At 43.0% G+C, this 27,230-nt stretch overlaps 1 protein-coding gene across 14 annotated transcripts in view; it reads left to right on the top strand.

Moving 5' to 3' along the window:
* Nucleotides 1–27,230, top strand: part of PLEKHG4B (pleckstrin homology and RhoGEF domain containing G4B) — a 239,592-nt gene that overhangs the window by 135,698 nt on the left and 76,664 nt on the right. For all 14 annotated transcript variants that reach the window (XM_053261042.1, XM_053261039.1, XM_053261044.1 and 11 more), the window contains 4 exons: nt 745–942; nt 17,291–18,602; nt 23,387–23,572; nt 26,955–27,078. In XM_053261042.1, the coding sequence (XP_053117017.1) occupies nt 745–942; nt 17,291–18,602; nt 23,387–23,572; nt 26,955–27,078 (1,820 nt within the window). The remainder of the gene's footprint in view (nt 1–744; nt 943–17,290; nt 18,603–23,386; nt 23,573–26,954; nt 27,079–27,230) is intronic.

Below are 27,230 nucleotides of genomic sequence, written 5' to 3'. Positions count from 1 at the left end.
AGTTCCCTCCCTGGCATCTCCAAGATAGGACTGAGAGAGGTTCCTGCCTGCAACCTTGGAGAAGCTGCTTCCAGTCTGTGTAGACAATACTGAGCTAGATAGACCAATGATCTGACTCAGTCTATGGCAGCTTCCTATGTTCCTATGTACCCATCACTAATCTCATGTGTGACAGCTCTCGCAAGAGTTCACGAGCAACTGCCTGGATAGCAACGGGGAAGGAAACGGTAATGGTGGCTGGGCGGATGGCTGGTGGGCCACCTGCCAGGAGGAAGCACGACAGCAGGCCAAAGGAGGAGGCGGGCCACCAGGCTGCTGGGAGGAAGTGCAGTGGTGGGCCAGGGAAGGAGGCGGGCTGGCTGGCCGCCAAGAGGAAGTGCGGTTGCGGGCCGGAGGAAGCAGCAGGCCAGCTGATGGGCTGGCGAAAAAAGGCAGCCACTGATGGGAGGTGCCGAGCTGGACAGTGGGTGGTAGGAGGTGGTGAGTCGAGGCGGCCGGTGGGAGGGCAGGTAGCTTTCTGGCGGGTGGCGGCGAGAAAAATAAGCGCCGGCGGGTGAGCAGGTGAGAAAATGGCTGAGGCAAACTAGAGGCGCAGATGCTCTGCACCTGGCCCAGCTAGTGTCTAATAAACTTTTGAGGAAACTTGGGTTTCCCAGCAAACTGCTTTCATATATCTTATTTTATTGCTTTACACTGAAGTATTTTCTTCCTCACATGTTAACAGCCTGTAACTCTTTATTTCAGAACTCTGAATCCCTTGATACCTACATCCAGAATACACTTTCCTCTCTCTACCCACCTTTTGAAGCTACAGCTGCTACTGTTCTGTGGCAGCTTTTCAGTATTGTTGAAAAGTTCTATCATGGAGATGGTCTCAGATGTCTAATTGATTTCCTCGTCCCTGCCAAGAGAGTCTTACAGTGTATCCAGCAAGAAACCTGTGTAAGTATATTTGTACCTATGCTGACAAAACAGAGGTTTCCTTTGTTCATGATTTAAGAATTTTAAAAAAGATAAGGTGGGGTTTACTCTTTTAACTACTAAGTTTTCTAAACCTAGCTAATGAAATCCTTAGATAATCATGGGAAAGTGTACATTTTAATAAGACAAAGGGAAGCATTGGCAAGAGAGGAAAAGTATACTACTTCCTTTACGTTCTGTTGTAAATAAAATTCCATGTATCCTTAACCTTAAACTGTTGTCAGATTGTCAACCGTGGAAATCAACCATGATTTATTTTAAGAAAGGTAGAAAAAGATTTTTATGTTTTGCACTGATAAGTTAAGAAAAATTTATTGCTAGACAGAGAAGTGACAAAAGACCAAAAGTATTTTTTCTATGATAGGAGAAACATTTCTTACACTTTTTAAGCATCAGAATTTGGTTTAGGTTCTGAAAGATTTACTCTAGTAGCACCTTTATTACTAGAGCAGGATGCACAACTTTGCCCCTCTTGAAAATGTTGGCCTTCAATTTCCATCATCCCTGACTACTGGCCACCCTGGGTGGAGATGATGGGAGTTGTAGACCAACAACAACTGGAGGGCTGTATAGCCCTGTACTAGTGCATACAATTGTGTAGGTTTCTTTAGGTCAGGGATAGGCAACCTTGACAGCTGCTGTTGAACTACAACTCCTATCATCCCCAGACACAAATTCAAAAATCATTTATTGTGGCTAGGCATGATGGGAATTGTAGTTCAACAACAGCTGGAGGGTAGGGATGTGCAAACCAGTTCGATGGCTTGATGTGGAGCTGAACTACCCCCGGTTTGGCTCGACATGGGACTGAAACACCACCACCCCCAGCCATTGGGGGGGTGGGGTCGCGAACATTTTCATTATCTTTACAATTTGAGCACTTTATTTAATTTATTTATTTATTATTAAAACTTTTATACCACCCTTCCAAAAGACTCAGGGCAGTTTACATTGCTCAGGGCGGTTTAATTCCTCCGGGGGGCTTCTCTGAGGCATAGGGGGTCTCTTCAGAGGTTCCTCCTCCCCCATGGGCCTCCATTATGGCTCAAATTGGCCTGTTTTGATGGTCTTCGGCCCATTCTGGGCCTCACCCTTATTGCAGTGGCTATTTTTGGAGTCTGCTGCACATGCCCAATGGGTCTCTGTGTGGCCAGGTCATGACCCAGGCCACACAGAGGCCCTTTGGGCATGGACGGCCGCCTTCAAAATGGCTGCTGCTCATGTGACAGGCACTCAGCAGCAGCCCCTGCACCATACCACTTCTCTCCCTGCTGCCACCATGGGCACCCAGTAGCATCTCCTACTAACCAAGCAGCCCAGGCAGTGTTCTCTCTAATTTTTTTCATCTTTGTGCGGATTGAGTTTTGTTCTGGGTGGCAGTATTAAGGCAGTGTGCACGTACATGCATTCAGAGTGGGACCTTCCTGATTAAACCTGAGCGGATTCTAAAATTAACTGTGTGGACATCAAAAAATGTGTGAGCGCATGCACGTGCCCACGAGGGGACACTAAGCCCAGGGTAGGCTGCCCTGCCCCTGCGGCTCAGATGGCCGCCACACATGCACAACGTCTAGAAGAGCAGTTGGCACAGCAGTTAGCTGCCTTGCTGACCACTCAATAAGTGAATAGTTCAACAAGTTCTTTGCATATATGCTCATCTCAGTTAAACAGGTCTCTGTGTGTGTATGATCTGTACCAATGTTAAAGTTCTGTTCTAAAATGAATCATGAGGCCTATAATGCAAATTTAAACAAAAATGAATCACTTTTTGTATAGTTTTAGTCTCTTTCTGATAATTATGGAGGTGGGGCAAAATAAATAAAAAGAGCTGGCTTGTTCAATGGAGCCCTTCTCCCAACCTTTGAAATTGCAGCAGGCCTGTTGCCCACACACACTTTCAAGCTTACGTTCAAGATCATAATAGTTAGAAACTTGCTGGTGTGTGTATGCACCCGTGTGTGTGCATGCATGTGTTTTGAAAGCTCAGGGGTTTGTTTGGTAAAGGTTAAAAAAAAATTAATCACCCATTTCCTAGTGGGTTGGGTGTTAGGTAGCACCCACCATGTCCTACTACCCAACCCACTTTGGTGTCCCTAGGACCTACTCATGGGGAACAATGGGGTGATTCTAGTTCCCCATTGTTCCCTCTGGCTGAATCACTCTAATTGATTCAAGTAAAGCCAGTGTGGTGTAGTGGTTAGAGTGCTGGACTAGGAACGGGGAGACCCAAGTTCAAATCCCCATTCAGCCATGATACTTGCTGGGTGACTCTGGGCTAGTCACTTTTCTCTCAGCCTAACCAACTTCACAGGGTTGTTGTAAGGAGAAACTCAAGGATGTAGTACACTGCTCTGGGCTCCTTGGAGGAAGAGCAGGATATAAATGTAAACAAATAAGTTGATTCATTGAAACTGCTGGCAATGGCCACTGTTTCCATGAACCGATTCAAATATTTTGTGATTTGATTTGACCTCAAATCAAATCACAAAATATGATTCATGCATATCTCTATTCACGTCTGTACACACATACATGCTTGTGTGTGAATAACTATACCAGTGTTCATTTTAAAAGTGAGCCTTCAAATGAAGGATACAAATAAGAGTACTGCTGTACCTGTGTTCAACATAGCATGTGAATATCTGTGCGTTCGTACAAATCTGTACCTGAATATGCGGTACACAGATCATACAAATGGTGAACATAACATATGAATAGGGCTACAGTCTTGGGTAAGGAGAACTGCATTCAATATTTGACACAGCCATTTAGAAACCAAGAAAACCATGAAATACATAGTTTAGAGCAGGCTCTTCCAACCAGTGTGCCATAGCACACTAGCGTACCCTGAATCACATGTTTGTGTGCCACCTGGCCAGTCCAGCTGGGTGCAGAGTAAAGCTAAACCACCTCCAAGCCTTGGGGAGTTTATGTGCTGCATGATGATGATGATGAATTCAATTTCCCTTCCAAAAATTGCTCAAAGCAGTTTACACATAAATAAGATGGATCCCTGTCCCCAAAGGGCTCACAATCTAAAAAGAAACATAAGATAGACACCAGCAACAATCACTGGAGGTACTCTGCTGGGCGTGGATAGGGCCAGTTACTCTCCCCCTGCTAAATAAAGAGAATCGCCACGTTAAAAGGTGCCCCTTTGCCAGTTAGCATGATGATGTGGGGCAGCCTTGCTTGAGTGCACATCAGAGTGAAGTTGGCTCCAAGATGCAGGGAGTTCAGGCTCCTCTTGCTTGGAGCCAGCTTCGCACTGCTGAATACTGGCTGTACTTGGAGTTTACATACCCCATGATATACTGGTTAGGGCTGACCCATCCAGATGCCCATAAGAGCAAAATTATCTCCAAGTGAGGAGTTTAAATCCTTGTGTTTGCCGCTGACTCACTCCTTTGCACACTGGGATGAGGGCTTCTCCTTTCTGGGGCATAAAGGAGCAAATTAGTGCCAAATGTGGGGCATTTAACCACCACCACCACCCCTTTGCAGCTTCCTCATTATAATAATTCATTGTATAATATAATAAATAATAATCATTCAGCAGTTTCACTGCTGCTAAGTGGGGAAAAGGGTGCCCCAGTTGGGGGAGAGGGTCCACGCACAAAAAGGTTGGGAGAGTTTAGAGAGTTTAGGTGGTTTAGCAAGTAAGCATATTTATCTAATAATTTCAACATGGATATTTTACTCACATCTGGACTTCAACATTAATGGCAGCACATGTGGATGGGTAGCACAAAGTGTGAGCATGATGTAAGACTGCTAACACAGCATTAAAATAACATGTAGTAGCTGAATGGCAACTTCATATTATCAGCAAAAAAAGACTAGAAAACAGGAGGTTGTTCAAACAAGGCTGTAGTCATTTTCAATGGCAAAATATTACTTGAGAACTTGAATTGTTCATTGAAACAAATAACCTTAACAGTTTCCTTCTTCCACTGAAATCAGTGAGTTCTTCAGCTGGCTTCTATGTGAGCAAGATCACTTTCTTCACAGGGAGTGAAGTGGAAGGAGAAGGGGGTCAACAGCATTTAGACTTTGCGAACTACGAGTGTCTCAGGAATGCAACGATTCAGGAAATCACTTGAAGATTTACAACCCTCACACTACATCTCAGTGGGGAGGCCAAAGGATTTATAACCCAATATTTGTGCAACATACAGAGCCTTAACAGGAATCAGAGTAAGAGCAGGGGTGTAGCTATAATTGAACGGGGTGAGGGAACATGTCCCCAGACTTAGGGAGCAGGCACCAAGCAGACAACAGCTCACTCTTAGCTCTCCCCTGTGTTGTTGATGATGTTATGAGGTTACTATAGTGTCTCTCCCTCTCTCTCTCTCTGAGCCATGGGAATATATGTGCAAAAAGTGTCAGTGTTCATTGGGGAGTGTGTGATATTATTTGCAGAGGAGTAAAAGAAAGGTTGTGCCAAGAATGTTTTGTTGTTCACCATGTCCATATAGTTTTTCTGCAGTGAAAACATGGCAGGGCAGGAGAGGGTAGGGCTCGGGTGCACATCTTCATGTGTTTTTCGGCGGTGTTTTGGACCTAGGACTGACTTTGCTAGGCCCCTGGTAGGGGGTTTAGTTACTGCTTAATTGTAGTCACATAAGGACAGTTCTGTTTCCACTGCATAATATACAGTTATTCATTTCCCTGATGACAGAAGTTTCAGTCCTCAAATGACATTCTTCTCCTGATTTGCCTCAGCAAGTATTTCTTTCTCCGCTCTTTTGCTGACAACTTTCAGTTTCTTGACTGGGAAACTATACTGGACTCTGCTAAAATAAAAACAAAAACAGCAACATCTTTTCTAGTCCAATTAACTGCACAGACTGGGGCAGGGTGGTGGGAGGTCTTGGTGTATAGTAATCTAGAAGCAGATTAAATTTATTTTCAATCAATCAGTCAATCAATCAACGTTTATTACGGTCTATGACCAGCACAACAAGGGAGGAAAAAAATACAATTAAAATATAAATAACAAATAAAAGGATAACAAGTCAACAGTCTAACCCACCAAGAATATTATAACTGAAAGGTTATAGGGCAGCACAAGAATTATTCATTAAAAACTGACGCAATCTTCAAGCTGCCGAAATTTATTTTCTTTTATCACTACAGTGATGATGTCACTGTAATATGTTAATAACACCCTTGAGATTGTTGGCAGAAAATTGATTTCCTTAAGAGCAGGCTTCACTAGGCACTGTCAGAAGTGAGAGGGTTTTATGCTGCTTTGCATGTTATATGTTGAGCCTTTCACATCCCAATCCTATGTGTATTTGTTTAGAAGTAAGTTCCATTGTGGGTAAAATTTTATACGTGCTTCCTTAGGTGAACTCTCATTATGTTCAGGCAGATTTATTTCCAAGTATAAATATGTGTTGCATCTGGCACTGTGTGTAATTTTTTGCAGCACTTAAGTATAATAATAATGAACTTTATTTGTTAGCTGGCCGCCCCATAACAAATTGTTATCTGAGCAGCTTACAACACAACATAAAACATGAAATAAAAACACAACAGATTAAATCGTAACCAGCCAAAAGGGGGGGGGGAGAAAATTCAAAATACAATACAAAGCAATTTAAAAACTCTTTTAAAATAAGTTAAAAATCAAAATTGAAAATCAAAATTTAAAAGGCCTGAGTGAACAAAAAAGGTCTTTAACTGGCATCTAAAAGAACAAAGTGATAAAGCCAGGTGAACTTCACTAGGGAGGCTATTCCATAAAGAGAGTGCAAACACCGAAAAGGCCCTCTCCCAGGTAGTCACCCACTTTACCTCATTTGGCAGGGACACTTGGAGGAGGTCTTAAGGTCCAGGTCGGGTCATATGAGGCAAGGCGGTAACACGGTGCCAAGTCATTTAGGGTTTTAAAACCAACACTTTGAATTGGGCCCAGAAACAGACTGGGAACCAGTGCAGCTGATGAAGCCCTAGCGTAATATAATCAAAACTCCCAGTCCCAGTTAATAAACTTGCAGCCCTATTTTGCACCAGCTGCAGTCTTTGGACCATTTTCAAAGGCAGTCCCACACATGTACAATGCATTGCAGTAATCTTGATGAGAGGTTACCAGAACATGAGTAACTGTGTCCAAGCTATCTCTGTCCAGATTAGGTCGCAGTTGACATATCAGCCGAAGCTAATAAAAAGGTCCTCCGAGCCACAGAGGCCACTTGAGCCCCTAGTGACAGTGCTGGATCAATGAGCACCCCCAAACTGCGAACCTGGTCCTTCAGGTTCACAGTTTGTGTCCTTACTGGGAGGTGCTTAAGCATGCTGTATTTCCTAGGAATCTCTGAAGCTCAACCTCAGCCTCTCCACACCAACATTAAACAGTATCTATTTAAATGGTTTGTATGTAATAAGTTAGGTTGTCATATGTCCTTTATTTTGAAATACAGTGAGGGAAATAAGTATTTGATCCCCTGCTGATTTTGTCCATTTGCCCTCTGACACAGAAATGACCAGGCTATAATTGGAATGGTAGGTTTATTGTAGCTGTGAGAGACAGAATAACAACAAACAAACCCTCAAAAGCCCAGTGCCCAAAAGTCAGCGATGGATTTGCATTGTAGTGAGGGAAATAAGTATTCGATCCCCTATCAACCAGCAAGATTTCAGGCTCCCAGGTGTCTTCACTATATGCAGGTAACGAGCTGAGATGAGGAACACCCTCTGTAAGGGAGTGCTCCTAATCCCAGCTTGTTACAGTACCTGTATAAAAGACACCTGTCCATAGAAGCAAGCAATCACTCAGCTTCCAAACTCACCACCATACCCACGACCAAAGAGCTGTCGAAGGATGTCAGGGACAAGGTTGTAGACCTGCACAAGGCTGGACTGGGCTACAAGACTATCACCAAGCAGCTTGGTGAGAAGGTGACTACAGTTGGCACGATAACTCGCAAATGGAAGAAACACAAAATAACTGTCAATCTCCCTCGGTCTGGGGCTCCATGCAAGATCTCACCTTGTGGAGTTGCAATGATCATGAGAACGGTGACAAAGCAGCCCAGAACTACACGGGGGGAACTTGTCAATGATCTCAGGGCAGCTGGAACCATAGTCACCAAGAAAACAATTGGTAACACACTACGCCGTGAAGGACTGGAATCTTACAGTGCCCGCAAGGTCCCGCTGCTCAAGGCAGCACATGTACAGGCCTGTCTGCAGTTTGCCAATGCACATCTGAATGATCCAGAGGAGAACTGGGTGAAAGTGTTGTGGTCAGATGAGACCAAAATCGAGCTCTTTGGCATCAACTCAACTCGCCGTGTGTGGAGGAGGAGGAATGCTGCCTATGAGCCCAAGAACACCATCCCCACCGTCAAACATGGAGGTGGACACATTATGCTTTGGGGGTGTTTTTCTGCTAAGGGGACAGGACACCTTCACCGCATCGAGGGACAATGGACGGGACCATGTGCCGTCAGATCTTGGGTGAGCACCTCCTTCCCTCAGCCAGGGCATTGAGAATGGGTCGTGGATGAGTATTCCAGCATGACAATGACCCAAAACACACAGCCAAGGCAACATAGGAGTGGCTCAAGAAGCACATGAAGGTCCTGGAGTGGCCCAGCCAGTCTCCAGACCTTAATCCCATAGAAAATCTGTGGAGGGAGCTGAAGGTTCGGGTTGCCAAACATCAGCCTCAAAACCTTTCTGACTTGGAGAGGATCTGCAAAGAGGAGTGGGACAACATCCCTCCTGGGTTGTGTGCAAACCTGGTGGCCAACTACAAGAAACGTCTGACCTCTGTGATTGCCAACAAGGGTTTTGCCACCAAGTACTAAGACATCTTTTGTGAAGGGATCGAATACTTATTTCCCTCACTACAATGCAACTCCATCGCTGACTTTTGGGCACTGGGCTTTTGAGGGTTTGTTTGTTGTTATTCTGTCTCTCACAGCTACAATAAACCTACCATTCCAATTATAGCCTGGTCATTTCTGTGTCAGAGGGCAAATGGACAAAATCAGCAGGGGATCAAATACTTATTTCCCTCACTGTATTTCTCTCTTGTCTAGCACATTACAACTACACAGAACATTAGAGGTGAATGGCTATTTCCATAGGTTCCTATGGAGGTTTTGGGGAAAGGTTAAAAATCATACACTTGCCCATTTCATTTGTGGATTAAGTGATAGGTAGAGATGTGCGAACCGGCTCAAAGTCGAGACAGTTGGCTTGCCCTCGAACCAAACCAAGTCTGGTTCGGTTTGATTTGGCTCCACCTTGAGCCAACCCCACCCCACCCCCGGCTGGCTTGGGGATCTACAAGTTAAAAAATAAAAGAAAGAAAAGTTACTGTCTCTGTGGGTGCTGCTGTGAGAGAGTCTCCAACAGTTCCCGCTCCCCCTGCTGGCCACCCACCACCAGCCTCCACGCATTTACGGGCCTTTTTGTCCCTCTCCCTGTTCATGGCAGCCATTTGTGTGCCCGGGTCACCAAGAACTATCACTTGCGCACATGCACACACACACACACACACACAGCTGCCACTGTCCATTTCTCGCCACAACACTATCTCACAAACAAAACAAACCACAACTCAGGGAAGGCAGGCACCCAAGTTCTGTCTTTGTCAGTCTGAGATCCAGCAAAACCAGATAGTTATAGCAACAATAGCACAACATATTATACTCAGTGCTGAGAAAAGAAAACCACAAAATCAAACCTTCCTTGAATCCTTCCTCCTCTCCTGATGTAAGGACTAATAAAGGGACCCTGCCTCCCAGTCCCTTTGAATACATTTTGAAATTCCCTCTTTGTGTTCCCCCCTTCTCCCTCCCCCCAGCCAATGGGGGCACAGTTGCCCATGACAACCCTTTATTTTATTTTAATTTTAAATATTTATTTATTCATTTATTACATTTATATCCTGCTCTTCCTCCAAGGAGCACAGAGCGGTGTACATGCTTATTTTTATTCTCACAACAACCCTGGGAGATAGGTTAGGCTGAGAGATACATGATTGGCCCATAGTCACCCAGTGAGTTTCATTGTTGAATGGGGATTCAGATTCGGGTCTTCCTGGTCCTAGTCCAACACTCTAACTGCTACACTATGCTGAATTATTATTATTGTATGATAAGCCAACCAAGAAGCAAGGAGATCACAAGCCAATTGGAAGCCAGTGCCAGAAAACCAATCAGCAAGGAAAAACATGCCTCCAGAATGGTGCTCGAAAGGTTGAAATATTTTGATTGAAACAGGGATGTTATGTTCTGAGTTCAAAACAGCCCAATTGGAATCAAACTGTTTCAGTGTTGAAATGTTTTGCACATCCCTAGTTACAGTAGGAGAGAAGCAGCTACTTCAACTGTTAAATGTCAGTGAGTGACAAACTGCTGTGAACTGAGTGCACCTAAGGGTGACACTCTAGATGTAACGTGATAGTTCTCTGGATTTTGTATAGCTTGAGCACCACACTGCAGCTTTTAAATTTTTGTCCTTTTTTGAGAATGTTTTGTGCCGTTGTGGTTCATGCTGGCTGAATAAACATCCCTTTTGTTTCAGATTTCCTGTCTATTTTCTCGGTTTTTATAATACTTGTTTATTTTTCTGTTTTTAAAATCAAAGTTGTAATCCCCCCACTTCTAAATTAGTTTTGACTTATAATAAAACAATTAGCTTAAAATACAAGTAAATTATAGTCAATTCTTCGCATAGACTTCTCTAAAGAAACTTTCCATTGCTGGTTTTACAAATGTTGAATTTTTTGTTAAAAAAACAGAGTGTAGTTGAGAAACAACTATAAATCCAGGCATGCTACTAAGTAATGATATAGTTCAACCTTTACATCAGCATGCACCCTATAAATCAATGTAACTAATATTTAAATAAATTCAGATGGTGGCATTTTTGTTAACATAGGCACATGTACATACAAACACACATGCCCATGCCTGCCAGTGAAATATAATTAGCAGTTGGTAGATGCAAAGCACCTGTCCAGACCTGAAAGAGGAAGAGAACTCTTGAGGCTCACCTGCTGACTGTTTCAGTAAACACATACCTTTAGGAACTAATAAGAACGCTCATCTGACTAACTGTCAGACAACCACAAAGGCTGTCTGTTCCTCCAGGGAATATTGACCCTGCACTGGAAGTGTTCAAAACTGAGCATTACATCAGCACATATCAAATACCTAATAATTCTACAAATAGAAGAAAGGTTTGAATTAAACCATACACAGAAGCTTTGGAACTGCTTATTTGTAGAACAGTTCAGAGTATACTAGGACATTATTTTGCTGGAAAATACTCTTGCATGTAGAATGTTTAACTGCTGCAAGACTTCGCTGACTGAGGCTACCTTTTCTAGGGTTAGTTTAAAAATACTGATACTTCTTTAAAAACAAAGATCTTTCTGAAGTGAAATTCTCAGAACACACTTTCCTAAGAGTAAATCCTAATTAGATTATCTGTACCTCAAAGTAATAGCAATTTGAGACCATGTGAACAAGCAAGAATTGGACTGTTTTGTCATTTTATTACAATGTTACTTATTAATATCTTACACAAACTGCTTTGGAAACGTACCTTGACAAAAAAGATTAGATGGAAATATTTTAAAGAAATAAGGTAAAGTTCTTGTTTGGTCTCCAAAAACTTTGTCTCTGGTCATTTTTATGATCATTTTAAGACTAAAACAAACGATAGCCCAGGCATCATTCCTTCCACTTCCAAGTGTGTTGTATGCAGGCACATTGAATTAACTGATACCTTAAGTACATGCCAGCATCCAAAAGCTTTCTCTCCCCGTTCCTTGGCTTAGGAGAAATCTTCTGTGGCCTGTCAGAGAGCCCCAGATGATGCTGTTAATAAGCCTGTTACATTACCAACACCTGTATAGAGTTTGAATTCCATGATCAAGTTTCAGCATTGCAAAGCAGACAAAACACCAGGGTCAAATCTCTAACTGAACAAAGAGGGGACAAATATTCCTGGCTCCTGAGGGAGAAAAGGACGACCAGCTGGGCAACAACTTGCCCTTTACTCTCCCCCTCCTGCTTCTCTGAAGCAGAAGAGAGGGTCATGGTCCATCTTCACACACACACACCCCGGGGTCCACTCCATCTATGCTATACCTCTGTAGGGGTATAGCATATATCATGAAGGACCAGCAGCCCAGGACAGCTTTCTTTCTTTCCCAGAATGCTGCAAATGGCATTTGAAGAAATCCCCAACAATGTCTTGTTTTAGGGAATGTCCATTATCAACTTATGTTATCTCATAGGCAAGCAGTGTTTAAAGAGGGCCTCAGCAGAGGAGTCACAAAAATAATAACAGTTGTGGGAGGGGACAGAAAGGAAGATAACTTAAATACAGTATTGTTCAGCATGAAAAAAAAATCATTCAGTGCACAGTTAAAGCATTAGGTTATGTTGATTAAAATTCCGAAAATGCACATTATAGTACGTTATAGTACTATAGTATGTTATAGTACGTAGCCTCTTTATTCACTTGCTAATATATTACTCATTCCAAACCCTTACTCAGTTCTCTGGAACTGAAACTGGTAGTCAATAATTTTGCAGTGACACCAACTTCACTGTCAACCCTCATCCAGATCTTGGGGTAGATTTCCACCCCCAGCTGCGTAAAGGTGCATAAACAAGCAAACCACTGCGCTCCCAGCTATGCTCTTGTTGTCAATCTCTTACCTGCACTCTGGTACACAGTATATCCACAAGTATGGCCCTGGGGATGTGCATGAACCGGTTCAGATGCCCTTTTATGGGCCTCTGAACAGGTTTGAACGACTAGCAGTTCGGCCAGTTCAAAGGCGGGGTGGATACCTTTAAGGGCAGGGGAGGGTGCTCTTACTCCTCCCGTCGTGTTTCCCCTGCCAGTGCTGCACTTCCAAATGGTCCAGCAGCATACCTGGTCTACAACCAGTCTATTACTCATCCTCTGCACATTGCAGAGGTGGTGTCTACATCCTCTAGTGAGAGACAAGACCAAGAGAAGTTTTGTCCAGCAGGAGGAGACGGTGAGTGAAGCAACTCCCTCACCTGCAATCTGAGACTGAGAGAGACGGGCTGCGGGGACCGCTGCGAAACCTGAGGGAGGAATCTGAATACTGCCTGAAGTCCTGGAGAGCCATTGCCAGTCAGAGTAGACAATGCTGCTCTAGATGGACCTCAGTAGGCAGCAGCTTCCTATGTTCTGATAGAAGCACATTGACTTAACATAACTGAAAGTGCATCTCTGCCTGCTGGTCCTGGCTGGTGTGTTTCATGCCAATCAGGAAGTGCTGCAGGGACTGTATCTCCAAAGACATTTGGAGTCTTTCTACTTCTATGTCACAATGCAGCAGATATGATATAAGGACACTGAAAGTAATTTAATATTCAATGACCTAGCCACATGATAGGAGAGAAGAGTGATTGCCAAGCTGGTAACCAATACAGATATCTGGACCTTTGTGCAGCAGCTGCAACACAGCTACATACCTGGGTCTGACTAGCAGTTCATGTGCAGCAGTTAGGTTTCCAAGATACTGCCCCTTTTTGCAACACATTCCAAGCAAACCAAAGAAATACACTTTGAAAATATGGTGGTGCTGTGATGCAGAAACATCCTGCCCACTGACAGGATATGTTTACCTTGGGAACCTCCCCAGTAAGGTTCGCTTGGCTTTATCACTTTGTTCTTTTAGAAACCAGGTAGAGACCTTTTTGTTCAATCAGGCCTTTTCAATTTTAGATTTAATTTTTTAATCTGATTGTAATTGATTTTTTTTAATTAAAAATTGTTTTTGTTTTGTATCCCCCCCCCCTTTTGGGGGCAGCCTGTTAGAGTCAAAATCAGCTTGATGGAACACTTTACGTTTAGGATTTAAGCGGTGTTTTTGTTTTATGTTTTAATGTGTTGTAAGTTGCCCAGAGAACAATTTGTTATGGGGTGGCTAACAAATAAAGTTTATTATTGTTGTTGTTGTTATTTATTATTATTTATTAAGCAAACTGGAGGACTGCAACAAAGACAAGTAGGCCTGCAAGTTGTGCAGCAATGTGTACAGCCATGGAACAACACTTGGGGCTGGTTGCAGAAGTGCATTTAGAGTGGTGATTCAGCATTCCTCATGCATTTAAAGGATGTGCCAAGAGTGTATCAACACATCCACCACTGACATCAGGGCAGGTGTCCTGATGTTCTCGCGTGTGCAGGTCAATGTTCATCTGAATCTGCCCTCAGAGAACTGTGGTGAGGAATAACCTTTCCCCCCAGTGTATAGCTGGCAGAGGTTCTCCTGAATGAGGGATTGACCTATATAGGCACTACAAAACACAACAAGCTAGACATATCCCCAGAGATGTAACCACATTCACAAAGGGAAGCACTGTCAGCTGTGTTTGGCTTGGATGGACAGAAGACGGTATTGTGTGTACCCAGGATGTTTGTGCCCAGGACAGGTGAGTAGAAACCAAGCAAAAGATGTGCTGATTGTGGGTGATTGGCCTGTAGAATGCACTTGACAAGCTCCCAGATTGCCTTTAAGTCAGTCACAGCATATCTTTTCAGATGAAATTGAAGCTGCAGTTTGCTAGGTAGTAGAAGGCAGAGTATGCTCTCCAAGAAACAGCCAGTGAGAGAAGCAGGCTGCTGAGAGTGGATGCATTTTGGAGCTGCTCTGCACCTTCCTCTCTGTGGCTGTGGGAGGAGCTTCAGCATGAACCCCAGACTGCATCCTGCACTCAGTTCTAACAGCACAATACAGCCAACATACTTTTGGTTTCAACAGCCTGGCCAACTTAAAACAGGTTTCAAATGGAGGTTTCCAGGCACTAATGGAACCACGGTTGGGAAGAAATAATCCATTTGAATGGTTAGAAATGCTAACCTCAGGCATGCTAACCTCAGGCAAACACTCCAGTTTGATGTTTTGTCTGAAATGTATAAAATGGTCCTTATACACTTCTTTAGTCTTCTTTAGCTAATCAGCTGTGCTGAGTAATGATTCACATAAACCATTGAGTAGTTCTAGTTGTATGCCGTTTTCAGTGGTGTGTTTATCTTTTTTTAAATGGGGTATTTTCCTGTGGCTAGAGTGCCAGTCCTCTTTCCCCCTCCTTTGTGAATGACAGTAGGGCTGTTCTCATTACCATTAACCAGCTTTGGAAGTTGTGCACACTCCTGGTTTTTGGTTGTGTGTGAGTTAAAAAATAGATTGAAGGAGGGGAAGAGATCAGGTGGGATGTGGGAGCAGGTCCAGTTGCATCATCCTACCCTGTACTTTTACTCAGAATATCGCTAAGGTAGAAGGAAACCCTGTTGGAACCTTAGTCCGCCTTCCACAAGATCACTTTCTGTGGGGTTCTGTTTTGTCTCCCATGTTGTTTAACATCTACTTGAAACCACTGGGAGAAGTCATCCTTAGGTGTGGACTACGGTGTCATCAGTATGCTGATGACACCCAACTCTATCTATCATTTAACTCAGCAGATACCAGGGAGGATATCCTTAGTCAGTATTTGGAGGCTCTTCTGGGTTGGATAGGGGCAAACAAATTGAAATTGAATCCCGATAAGATGGGGGTGCTTTAGATTAATAAAATTGGTCATCCTAGTCGTGAGGTAAATCTCATCTTGGTCTATCAGGGGGCTTGTCCAAGTCCAATATGTTTCTGGGCAAAATACAAAGTGCTGTTTATTACCTTTTTAAAGCCCTGAATGGCTTAGGTCCAGGTTATCTTAGAGAGCGCCTTCTTTTGTATGATCCCCATCGCATGCTGAGGACTTCTGGAGAGGTCCATCTCCAGTTACCACTGGCACGTCTTGTAGCAACTCAATACCGGGCCTTCTGGTGTAGCTGCTCCTGGTCTATGGAATGCACTCCCAGCAGATATCCATAGTTTGGACAAGTTGTTGAGTTTCAAGAGAGCCCTAAAGACTTACTTGTTTGGCTAGTTTTAATTTTTTTTAAGGTATTTTAATTGGTTTTTAATGATTCTGAGTTGCTTTAAATTTGTTTTTACATTGTTTAAGTAGCTTGTTTTAAATGGTTTTGCCTTTGTTTTTTACTTGTTGTGCACCACCCAGATCCTTTTGGTTGGGACGGTATAGAAATGTAATAATTAATAAATAAATAAATTCATTCTCCTGGACTCACTGCTCTTCCTGGAGGCCAAGGCAATGTCCAGAAGTGCCTTTTACTAGCTTTGGCTGGTACATCAGCTGTGACCCTACCTGAAGAAACCAGAACTGACCTTTGTCACTCACACATTGGTCACATCTGGATCGAACTACTATAATGCAATTTATGTGGTGCTGCCTTGTTTGGAAACTTTAGCTGGTTCAGATCTCTGCCTTAACTCTGCCTTAAGGATGCTTGCGAGCACTAACCACTACACAAGTTCTACACCTATCCTGCAGCAGCTTCACTGTTTGCCTGTTTGCTTCCAGGCTAGATTTAGAGTACTGATCTGGACCTCTAAAGCCCTACACATCTGGGGCCAGGGTATCTGTCAGACAACATTCACTCATATGAATCTACCAAGGCCCTTAGATGGTCAAATTGAGCCGTTCTCTTGGCCTCACCATTGACACACATCTGATGGGCGGGCACTAGGGATTTGGGTTTTTTCAGCAGTGGCTCCCAGTCTTTGGAATATCTTCTCAGAAGGGTGTAGCCAGACTCCCTTGTCTAGTTTTTAAAAGAACTTTAAGCCCCTCCTTTTTAAAGAAGCTTTTAGAAACTGCTTGTAATTGGGTCTCCAGTGTTAGTTAGTTTTCATCTTGATTGTTTTATCTTGTGTAGGACTCATATTATCTGCTTCTGTCTTTTATTGCATTTTATGATGATTCATTGTGTTTATTGCCTTTTATTATTTTATTGTGGATTTTATGTTTTTATTCTTTTATTGTAAACTGCCCCAAGCAGCAGTGTGCTGAAGAGGCAGGATATAAATATCATAAATAAGGGGGGGAAATTATAAAGAGAGAAGAGGAACACTTACATTGTTATATTTAATGCTGGTTTGTGTAAAAGGTATGACTTAAGAGTAAGGTTTATTTACATTATCCAAGAGTATATTGCATAAAGAGGCACTACTTATTCTGAAATTTGTTCATTCTAGAATATATAGCATCTTTGTTTTATAATCCCCCACCTGCTGGTTTCACTAAGAATCAAATACTGTATTGATTTACTACCATTTTCTGTTGTAGTAGAAGGTCAGTATGGGTGAAATCTGCCATAGTAAGTGATAAAGGTAAATAACACAAGGTAAATATTTCTTTTTAAATATTTAATTTCCTCTCTTTTATTACAGGGAAATTATACTGGTCTAATTTTTTACCATGAAGGATGGCCATTGTGCATCCATGAGAAAGTCATAGTACAGCTAGCATCTCTTCACAAAGTCCGTTTAAAACCAGGAGATTTTTACTTTCAGATTGTGCCGCTGGGAAAGCAGTCAGCTAACCTAGTATTAAAATGCCTCTCCAGACATGGGCAAGGAATGGAAGAACTTATTATACCTGAAACTATGTATGGGCATATTTTCACAACAGAGTTTTTGGAAAATGTGAATGGTGAACGTAATGGCTGTCCCTTGCAGAGCTGCTTGCTGACCACGGGCCCAGCCATATATAGGACCCCTTGGAAGAATATTGTGAATCCCATCTTTGTTCCTACAGCTGAAACAATCCTGCAAAAATATCCTAATAATTCTCTGCTTGGAAAATTAATACCGAGCAACCCTAATTCTAAGGGCACGACACAGACCATGGAAAGCAGCAGCTCACGTGAGAGTTCCACTTCTAATGATACTGGCTCTACTGTGATAGAGTCAGCACTTTCAGGCAATCATGGGAACCAGGGCAATGAGGATTCTGGGTTATGTCATGTCCCTGGATGCAATGATCAGATGCAAAGCTCAGAAGCTTCAGTTGAGGCTGGAGCAGTTGAAGACTTAAATGAGAAAACACTTCCTGGGGGATACGCATATATGGATTCAGTTGCAGAAGAAGCCTTCAAGGAACCTGAACAGACATCTGAGTTGACATCTGAATGTATGGAAGGAGATGTGGTAAAAAAGAATGGCACCAAAAGCATATCTTTTGGTACAGTGAGCAGTCCACATCAGAGAGGGCGGGATTCTGTGTATTTCGAAACAAAACGATTATTTAGAAAGTCCTACATAGAAGCTTTGCAAAATCCAATGATCCTGGGTTCCAGTTCTGAGGAATCCATTGCAGAAGAAGAACCTTTAGAGCATGGAATAGACTCAGGAGAGCCAGGTGATGATTCCAGGACCACCAAGAACAAAATCTGTGTGAACAATATTCAGCAAGAAAGCTCTTGGTCTGAGAAACCTTCAAAACTGGTAGAAACAAGAGAGTTTGAGGATAGTTTCCAGGCTTCAGAAAAACTGCTTTTGTCTCATGAGACTTCTCCAATAGCAGGTTTCCGGTCAGGTTCAAGAAGATTCCGATCTTTAGAAAATGCATATAAGAATTCACAAAGTAAAGACTGTAAACCCAGGATATCCTCAGATGGCGTGTTCAGTATAAATCCCAAAAGTTTTGTAAAGCTGGATTCACATATTCATGAATTCCCATCAAAAAGCAAAGAGGATGAAGGTAAAATAGATGTAAAATCAATAACTCATTGTATGTTTTTTAAGAAGCCTATTTTAATTCAAAACTCTTTGCCTCCAGTTACTTTACTCTGCTTTAGAAGCATAAAGTATGCCGTCAAGTCAATTTTGACTCCTAGCAGCCACAGAGCCCTGTGGTTTTCTTTTGGTAGAATACAGGAGTTGTTTACCATTTCCTTCTCCTGCACAGTATGAGATGATGCCTTTCAGCATCTTCCTATATTGCTGCTGCCCAATATAGGTGTTCCCATAGTCCGGGAAACATACCAGTGAGGTATGTGTCTTTCCTTTCTCTTTGATTGCTATCCTGCTGTATCCTGAGATCTCAAGGAGGCTTACTTTGTTTTGAACAAAGTAAATGGGTCCATGTCCCTTAAGCAGAACAGCAGCAGAATAAATGGACCGAGGGAACAAAAAAACAGCTACAAAGGAACTCAGCAATTGCTTTGGAAATAACTTGGTTTAGTGTTTGAGCTAATTTGAGACTAAAAAGCATAGCCACCTGGCAAAGCAAGGGAGAGTTTCTCCATTGTCTTTCTAGGGGCTGCCCTTGGGGAAATGGGGGGGTAGGAAAAAGCCTTACCCCACATGGGACCCTTGAGGTTCTCCTCCCCCATTTTCCAAGAGGAGCTCTTCAAATCAGCCCTCTGGGAGTTATTCGCACTTGGTTTCAGGCTTCGGGATAAACATGGAGCGAAGCCACTTCAAAGTACACTTGCTGCATTGAGGGAAGCAGCCCTTCCCTTTTTGGAGAGGTGCCAAAATGATTGAGGCCCCTGCAGCTGAAATGTTTTGGCACGGGCAAGGGGCACCTTTAACAGGAGGCAGGCAGGTCCTACCTGCTCCTCCTATAAGCTGCCACCCCCCCCACACACACCCATTGTGGCACTGCCGTGCTTCACAGTTACCTTTAAAAGCGTGTCCTCTTTAAATCACTGTGCCCCACTTCATATGGTGGCGGCACACAAATGGCATTGACGCATGCGCCAACGCCATTTGCGTGATCAGCAACACCATGCTGGCCATACAAATGGCATTGTTGCATGCGTTGATGCCATTTGCATGCTGCTGCCGCCACCACATGAGGGCTACTGGGAGCAGCATCCCATCGGCACAGTGTTTTAAAGAGGACAGCAGCATGGCTACTGCTTTGAAGTTAACTTTGAAGCAGGACAGCACTGTGACGGGGAGGCTGTGGCTGCAGCAAGCTCATGGGAGAAGCAGGCAGGACCTGCCTGCCTCCTTTTAAAGGTACAGCTCACCGCCCCCTGGGACGTCCATGAAGCATTTCATGCAGATACCTAGAGGTTAATTTCACTTGCATAGGTAGGTACTTTGCTAATGGGAATTCCCCTGTTAAATCCATCCCTCTGTTTTCTGTATCCTAATTTAGAAAGTGTAATGCTCTTCTATTTGGACCTTTTGTCATTATTTTCCAATGAAGCAAGACCCCCTCTTACTGACAAATTCTCAGACCTGCCCAATGCTATGCTACTTGCCCTGTTGCTTTCTGTGTTTGATTGTCATAAGCTGTCAAAATGAAAATATAAACATTTCCCCTGTTTATTAATAAACTAGAAAGATTTCTCTTCATCCCCTGTCCCCTGAAACATTATAGGGCAGCTTCATGCATCACTTTTAATGTCAGGTTCGCCACTGGAGCTTTGGGAACCCATGCAAGCCCAACAGCCAATGTTGGCTGTGTCATGCAAACGTGCCAATGCTGGCATGTTCCACCCAATCTGTAATTCTGGACTTGACATCTGTAACCAAGAATTGAAGTGGGTTACAGATGTTGGGTCCGGACAGAAAGTTGGGCAGAATATGCTGACATTGTTATGCTGACATTGGTAGGTTCGCACGGCACAGCCTCTGTGGGCATTACCTTTATGCAAGGTAATTTGGCTTTCATGTGTTTCCTGGGCTCTGGCTTCAGCAGCAAACCTGCCACTTAAAGTAATATGTGAAACCACCCATAGATTCTCTGTCCCCTTCCCTTTTCTCTTCTCTGTCACTACTTAACCAGTCAACCCACACTCTAGTTACATTCTATAGGTTTAGTTGCATGATCTTTCCTAGTGAAGAATACAATCTGTTGAGGTGTCTACTTGTTGGTGGGAGCACAATCAGTCTAAAGAACCCCCCAAATTACAAAGGAATTTTCTCAACAATGTATTTGTAAAATATACAATGGAAGTGAAACTTTGAGGTCATTCACACAGTCAAAAACTGTGATCTACCCAGGTTTGCCTCTTACCTTGCTTCCACACAACTGAGAATTGGGACAGCTCTCAAACACAGGTAGAACACAGTTTTTGATGGTGTGAATGACCTCTTTGTTTCATTATTAGACTGGAGTGTATTGAAAAGAAACTGAAAGAAAATATATTTGCTATCTATTTAAAGATATTTGTTCACATACCACATTCCTACACAAAAGCTAGTTCTGTGTTTGCATGATTTCCATATGTAGGTTGTATGTGGTGATCCTACCCACATGTGAAATCATTGCCTGTCCACAGTGGGAAGAGGCAATTTAAACACACACAGGATTATCGTGTGTTATAATACAGATGTGGAAATTGTGCCATTTCCCACTTCTGTCTAGGAAATGAGAAAGTAATAAGAAACGTCCATGTCAGAAGTTGATAATATGTGAAGCGCCCTTAAGACTATTTTTAACCAGATGCATGTTTGCAAAAGACCAGATTCCCAGGTCTTACTTTCAGCATGATCCATGCCTTTGATGTAAGGGAATGATGCCTGCTATATGTTTTTGAAATAAGATTTTTGCTTTGTGGTTGAGACAAGAATGCCAGAGCCTCATTTAGCTGCTTAGTTTTTGCAGTGGTTTTAATGCAAAGTCCCCTAATCCTCAGTTCCTGGCTCTGGCAAGTTGATGCGTTTTGTTCTCTTTTTAGGGGATTAGGTGCTGCAGTTTGGGTTGGGGACAACTAACTCCAAAAGCCTTTGATTGCTTTTATTTTACAACACTAGGAACCAATTTTCTCCATGCCAAGAACATTATTTCATAATTAATTAAATTATGTTCAATAAGACATTTGGCATATAAGATACTGTTTTATCTAAAATCATTTTGTAATCTATAGTCTTATGCTTGCCATTTATGTTGATTAGGTATAGTTTCCAGTCTTATTGCAGCAGATTTTTAAGTTTTTTTTAAAAAGCAACTAGCAATTAAAAAGCAGCAATAATAGCAATTAAAAATAGCATTTTGAGCCTTCCATTTGTTCACTCTTTTCTTGATGTGTTAAGAAACCAGCTAAATTGAGGAAAGGACTTGGATTTAAGAAAATTTAGGTTGCAATTCTAGGTACACTTACACCAAACTCAGTGGAACTTACTTGCAATTAAAAATGTATATGATGAACAATATGCCCCATTGAACTCGGTAGGCAGAACTGTTTTAGAAAACTACTTTTCTCGCATTCTAAAATTTATTTCAATCAGATTCAAATGAAACTGGCTGGTCAAAAGCTTTGAATACATGTTCTGATCAAAAGCCAAAATGAATAAATTGGTTTTGAACATATTTTAGATCCTTCCTAACAGTGCATTTCCATTTGAATCCTACCACAAGGTGATGGAAAAATCACTTTTCAGCAGTGAAAGATGACTGCGTAGTTCACCTTAATCGACTTGACTATAAGTACTTTAGATCAGCTGGTCTATGGACAGGTCTCTAGGGATATTATTTGCACAAGAGGTTTAAACTGATTTAATAATCATTCCCTCTCCTCTCAGAATCCTGGCAGTTAGAAGAAAGAAGAGCTACTAAAGAATACTTAAAATACATTTCCTCATGTTGGAAACTCACGTGAAAATTGTTTTTCACTTAATCCATCTTCTAATAGTTGTTGTCTGTGTAATGCTTCCCCAGAACATAAACAAATTGTGTTTTAAATTGTTTTAAGGTTTTCATTTTTGTTTTGATTTGCTTTATGTTGCTGTGAACTGCCCAGAGATGGAAGTTTAGGATGGTCTATAAATTTAATACATAAATAAATTATCCTAAAGTAGGGTCCAGAATGCTGCTGCAAGGATGCTTGTGGACACAAATCACTTCACGGGTGTCACACCCATTCTCTGGCAGCTTCATTGGTTACTGCTCCGCTTCCTGGCTAGATTCAAGGTGCTGGTCTTGACCTTTAAAGCTCGACATGGCTTGGGGCTGGAGTACCTGTCAGACCGCATCCACCCATACGTACCTTCCATGGCCCTCCACTCAGCATCTCAGGCTCCGCTCATGGCCCTGCCACTAACAGAGATCTGGTTGGTGGGGACTAGAGATAGAGCCTTTTCGGTTGTGGCCCCTCAGCTTTGGAACACCCTTCCTGAAGAGCTTTACCATGCTCTCTTCCTCATTTTTTTTTTAAACTGAAAACACTTCTTTTAAAAGAAGCTTTTAAATGTTTCATCTCTGTTTATATCTGGTAGGTTCTTTAGTTTATATCGTTCTCACTTTTTAGCTTTTAAAATAACTTTTAATTTGAAACTTTTTTTAAAAAAAATTGTAAATGTAGTTTTTGCTTGGTCTTTTAACTTATTTAACTTAAATTTGGCTAAATTTATTAGTCTTATTTTACATTGTTTCTTTTTATTATGTTGTGAGCCACTCCGAGCAGTAGTGTACTGGAGAAGTGGGGTATAAATACTTTATAAATAAACAAACAAAAATAATCCTAGTAACCAGAAAGAGAAAGAGATCGAAGCTGTCTTCTTTCATTTGACTTGTATGCTCTCCAGACTTATCTAGAGACTCCAGAACCAGTTCCCAGGATTGCAAATCTAATGTAAACTCATCACCTCTGCTGCCTCACCATGGAAATGACCTGCTATCTGCAAACACTGGGGACCCTGATCATTTGTTACCAAACCAGCTGCTTCAAGTTAATCAAGAGTTAATACAGTCTGGAATAATTTCTTTATGTGGTATGTAGATTATGGCATGTTTAAAGAACTGTATGCATATTATTTATGGATCTCTTAAGGCATGTCCATATCGAAGCTTCCCATTCTCCTAACTCAGCATCACAGTATTAACGATATGTCACCAGTCCACCTTTGCACAAGCCTGCAAACCTATTTCAGTTGCTGAACATTCTACCTTCTATAGCCATCACATCTCTGGTTTGTTTTCTTGGGGTGCAGGTGGAGGCTGCTTTGGTGGTTTTAACTTTGGGTATGATTTAAGACACTGGAAAAGGGCTACGAATATTTATATACCACTTTTCAACAAAGGTTCCCAAAGCAGTTCACACAGATCTAAATAAATTTTAAATCAAACGGTTCCCTGTCCCCAAAGAGTTCACAATCTAAAAAAGAAACATAAGATAGACACCAGCAATAGCCGCTGGAGGAATGCTGTGCTGGGGATGGATAGAGCCAGTTGCTCTCTCCCTGCTAAATAAAGAGAACCACCACTTTAAAAGATGCCTTTTTGCTCAGTTAGCGAGGTAACTGCTAACTGGGTGGGATGCTGCGCTGCTCTATGTGCTCTTTTCGTTCCTGCATTAGGAGGGTAGTGCAGCAGTAGTTCTGTGCCCACCATTTCTAACCTTCACTCCATGGCTATTTTATACTTGCCTCTTCTGCCTTCAGGGGATTCAAGAGTGTCCAAGCACAGACGCAAGGGGCATGCCTGGCTGCAGAAGGTGGAATGTTCAGCAACTGAAGTGGGTTTGCTGGCTTGTGCAAAGATGTATTGGTGCAAAAATCCCATAAAAATAATTCTAAAAAAATAATAAAGTGGGTGGGAGGCCCGGGTGCTCAGGTTAAAATCCCAGAGCTAAAGCTCGGTCATCCCCCGCCCCCCAAAAGAAGAGACGTTGCAGCTATCTGAGCAGCTGAAGTGAGTTTCCAGGCTTGTGCAAAGGTGTATTAGTGCAAATATTCTGTAAAATTGTGTTTTTGAATATAAAGGGATATTTATATTTAAATGTTTGATATTTACAAGGCATGCAAGCCAGGGGAAATCTCAGAGCTGAAGCTGGGGCACCCAGTGCAAGTGTGCAAGTTCTCAAAAGAACTCTAAATTAAAAATATATAATCAGCATCAAAGCAATATATCTGGGTGATCCATTGGTATCGCGCGCACACATGTCTTATTGGGAGTGGAAATGAAGGAATGATGTCTAGGCAATGAGAGGAGTGGGGATTTAAGAGAGAATATCATGGGTAGGGGAAGAGGAAGGCAGAGAGATGAAACCCACTATTTTCCAATATGAAAGCCTCTTAGCATAAGAACATAAAAACATCCCTGCTGGATCAGGCCCAAGGCCCATCTAGCCCAGCATCCTGTTGCACACAGTGGCCCACCAGATGCCTCTGGGAAGCCCACAGGCAGGAGCTGCGAGCATACCCTCTCTCCTGCTGTTTCTCCTCTGCAACAGGAAGGGAGGGAGGAAAGAGGCAGTCTGTGTGGGCAATCCAGAGTGACTCCAGTTTGCATATATCACACCTCCTCCCACATAAACTTTCCAGTCTGGAAAACCTCCATGTTGGTGAGAGGCTCGCTATGGTTACTAGAGGCACATGGAGAAGGAAGAGAAGGAGGAGGAAGCAGTACCTTCATGACTGCAGCAGCCATTACAACAATCTGCACTCATACGCAAGACTTCTTTCTCCTTTTTAGGTCCAGGGTGGGGATAGGTGTGATGACAGCTGATGTCACAGGCACTGAGGAGAGGAGAGCTGGTCTGATGGTAGCAAGCATGACTTGTCCCCATAGCTAGGTAGGGTCTGCCCTGGTTGCATATGAATGGGAGACTTGATGTGTGAGCACTGCAAATTATTCCCCTCAGGGGATGAAGCTGCTCTGGGAAGAGCAGAAGGTTTCAAGTTCCCTCCCTGGCTTCTACAAGATAGGGCTGAGAGAGATTCCTGCCTGCAACCTTGGAGAAGCCGCTGCCAGTCTGTGAAGACAATACTGAGATAGATAGACCAATGGTCTGACTCAGTATATGGCAGTTTCCTATGTTTCCTATGTTCCACTGCTAATGTCTCCCTTAAGCTGGGAAAAGTGGTGCTATTCATTTGAAGGGAGAAGGTTCATTTGAAGGAGGGAGCTTTTTCTTAAGAACATAGGTTCCTCCAACACAGCCTTATATTACTGGAGCCATGTATGCAGGGAGACTGGCAGTGCCCACCCTACTGCCCATCACCTTCCCCCCTCCCCGCCTAGCTCTGGGAGAGAATGGCAGATGGCACTTCCATGTTCAGATGCTTGCCACTCCTCTTGCGCCAGTGGCAGAAGCATGTCAATGCAGGGAATGTGACCAGCATCAAGCCCATTACCCTCTTGCAGGTGGTGAGTGGTTCCTTTGCTGGCTTGATGCTTCTTTTCTCTCCCTCATTCCAATGTGAGGGAGAGAAAGGAGGCATCCTCACCCAAGTGAGGGAGGAGGAACCACTTGCTGACTCTGAGAAGGCAATGGGTGGTGCGCCCATGCACCTATGCTGGTCATGTCCCCTGCATTGATGTGCTTCTGATACTGACACAAGAGGCGTGGCCATCATCCAAACATGGAAGCATCTCTTGTCACCCTCCCAACCAGCAAGTGGTTTGTTTGCTCACTGCACTGGTAGAGATGTCCATGCATGAACAGGTTTGGTGCTCCCTTTCTGGAGCACTGAATCTGTTCTAATATTGGCATTTGAGCCAGCTCGATGGGCAGTGTGTTTGTGTGTGCCGATGCCATTTGGGGCTGCAGGAAGGAAGACTGCGGCCCAGAATGTCTCTTTCAAAATCGAGCACCTGCAGGGGAAAAGGGTGGGGGGGGAGGGCGTGAACAGATAAGGAGCGCTTTATCTGCTCATTGAAAGGCATCCCCTGTGCTGGCCCAGGGAGTGCACATCCCTACTGGCTGGGTGCTGTGTGGGGGACTAGATGTTCCCAAGGGAGGCAAGAGAGTACCCTTGATTGGCTCCTGGACATTGGCAGCCCAAAAATATTCATCCCCTCCCCCAGTCCAGTGTTCAATGGTGGTTTATCTAGATCAGTATCGTAGTGATCAGTACTGGTAAGGGCTTCCCAAGGTTTCAGGTAGAGGTTTTTTACAACCCTACCTGGAGATAGCAGGGATTGAATCTGGGACCTTCTGCATGCAAAGCAGATGCTCTACGGTTGAGCTGTTGCCCCTCCCTCTAGCCATTCCATTCCCTTTCAGCTTTCAAAACATACCTCTTTCATCAATGCTTGCAAGGTAGTTTGGAAAGAGGAGGAGGAGGATGCGGCGGCAAGATGGTAAGCAGGCAGATTAGGGACATTATTATAATTCATTCATTCATTCATTCATGTATAATTTCTCGTTAGGAAACCGGGATCGTGGTGGAAGAGCCGTGGTTCAGGTCTGCATAAAAAACAGTGCCTGGTTAAGTGAACATTCCCGAGTCAATGAGCTCACTCAACTTCTAGTATACTTCTACAATATTCCCAGGTATGAAGAAGCAGCAACATGACCTTTCCTTTCAAAAATGCTTTTTTAAAAAAGTATTTCAGTGTAAAAACGAACTTAAAATAAGCATAAAAGAAAGAAGAGCACAACAGGATATCTTGGTAAAGAAAAAGTTATACATATTGCAGTCTGTT

The sequence above is a fragment of the Hemicordylus capensis genome, chromosome 6 (genome assembly GCF_027244095.1).
Source record: "Hemicordylus capensis ecotype Gifberg chromosome 6, rHemCap1.1.pri, whole genome shotgun sequence".
Classification (NCBI taxonomy): domain Eukaryota; kingdom Metazoa; phylum Chordata; class Lepidosauria; order Squamata; family Cordylidae; genus Hemicordylus; species Hemicordylus capensis.
Note: the sequence above shows the minus strand (reverse complement) of the source record. Positions and strands in the feature narration are given on the sequence as shown.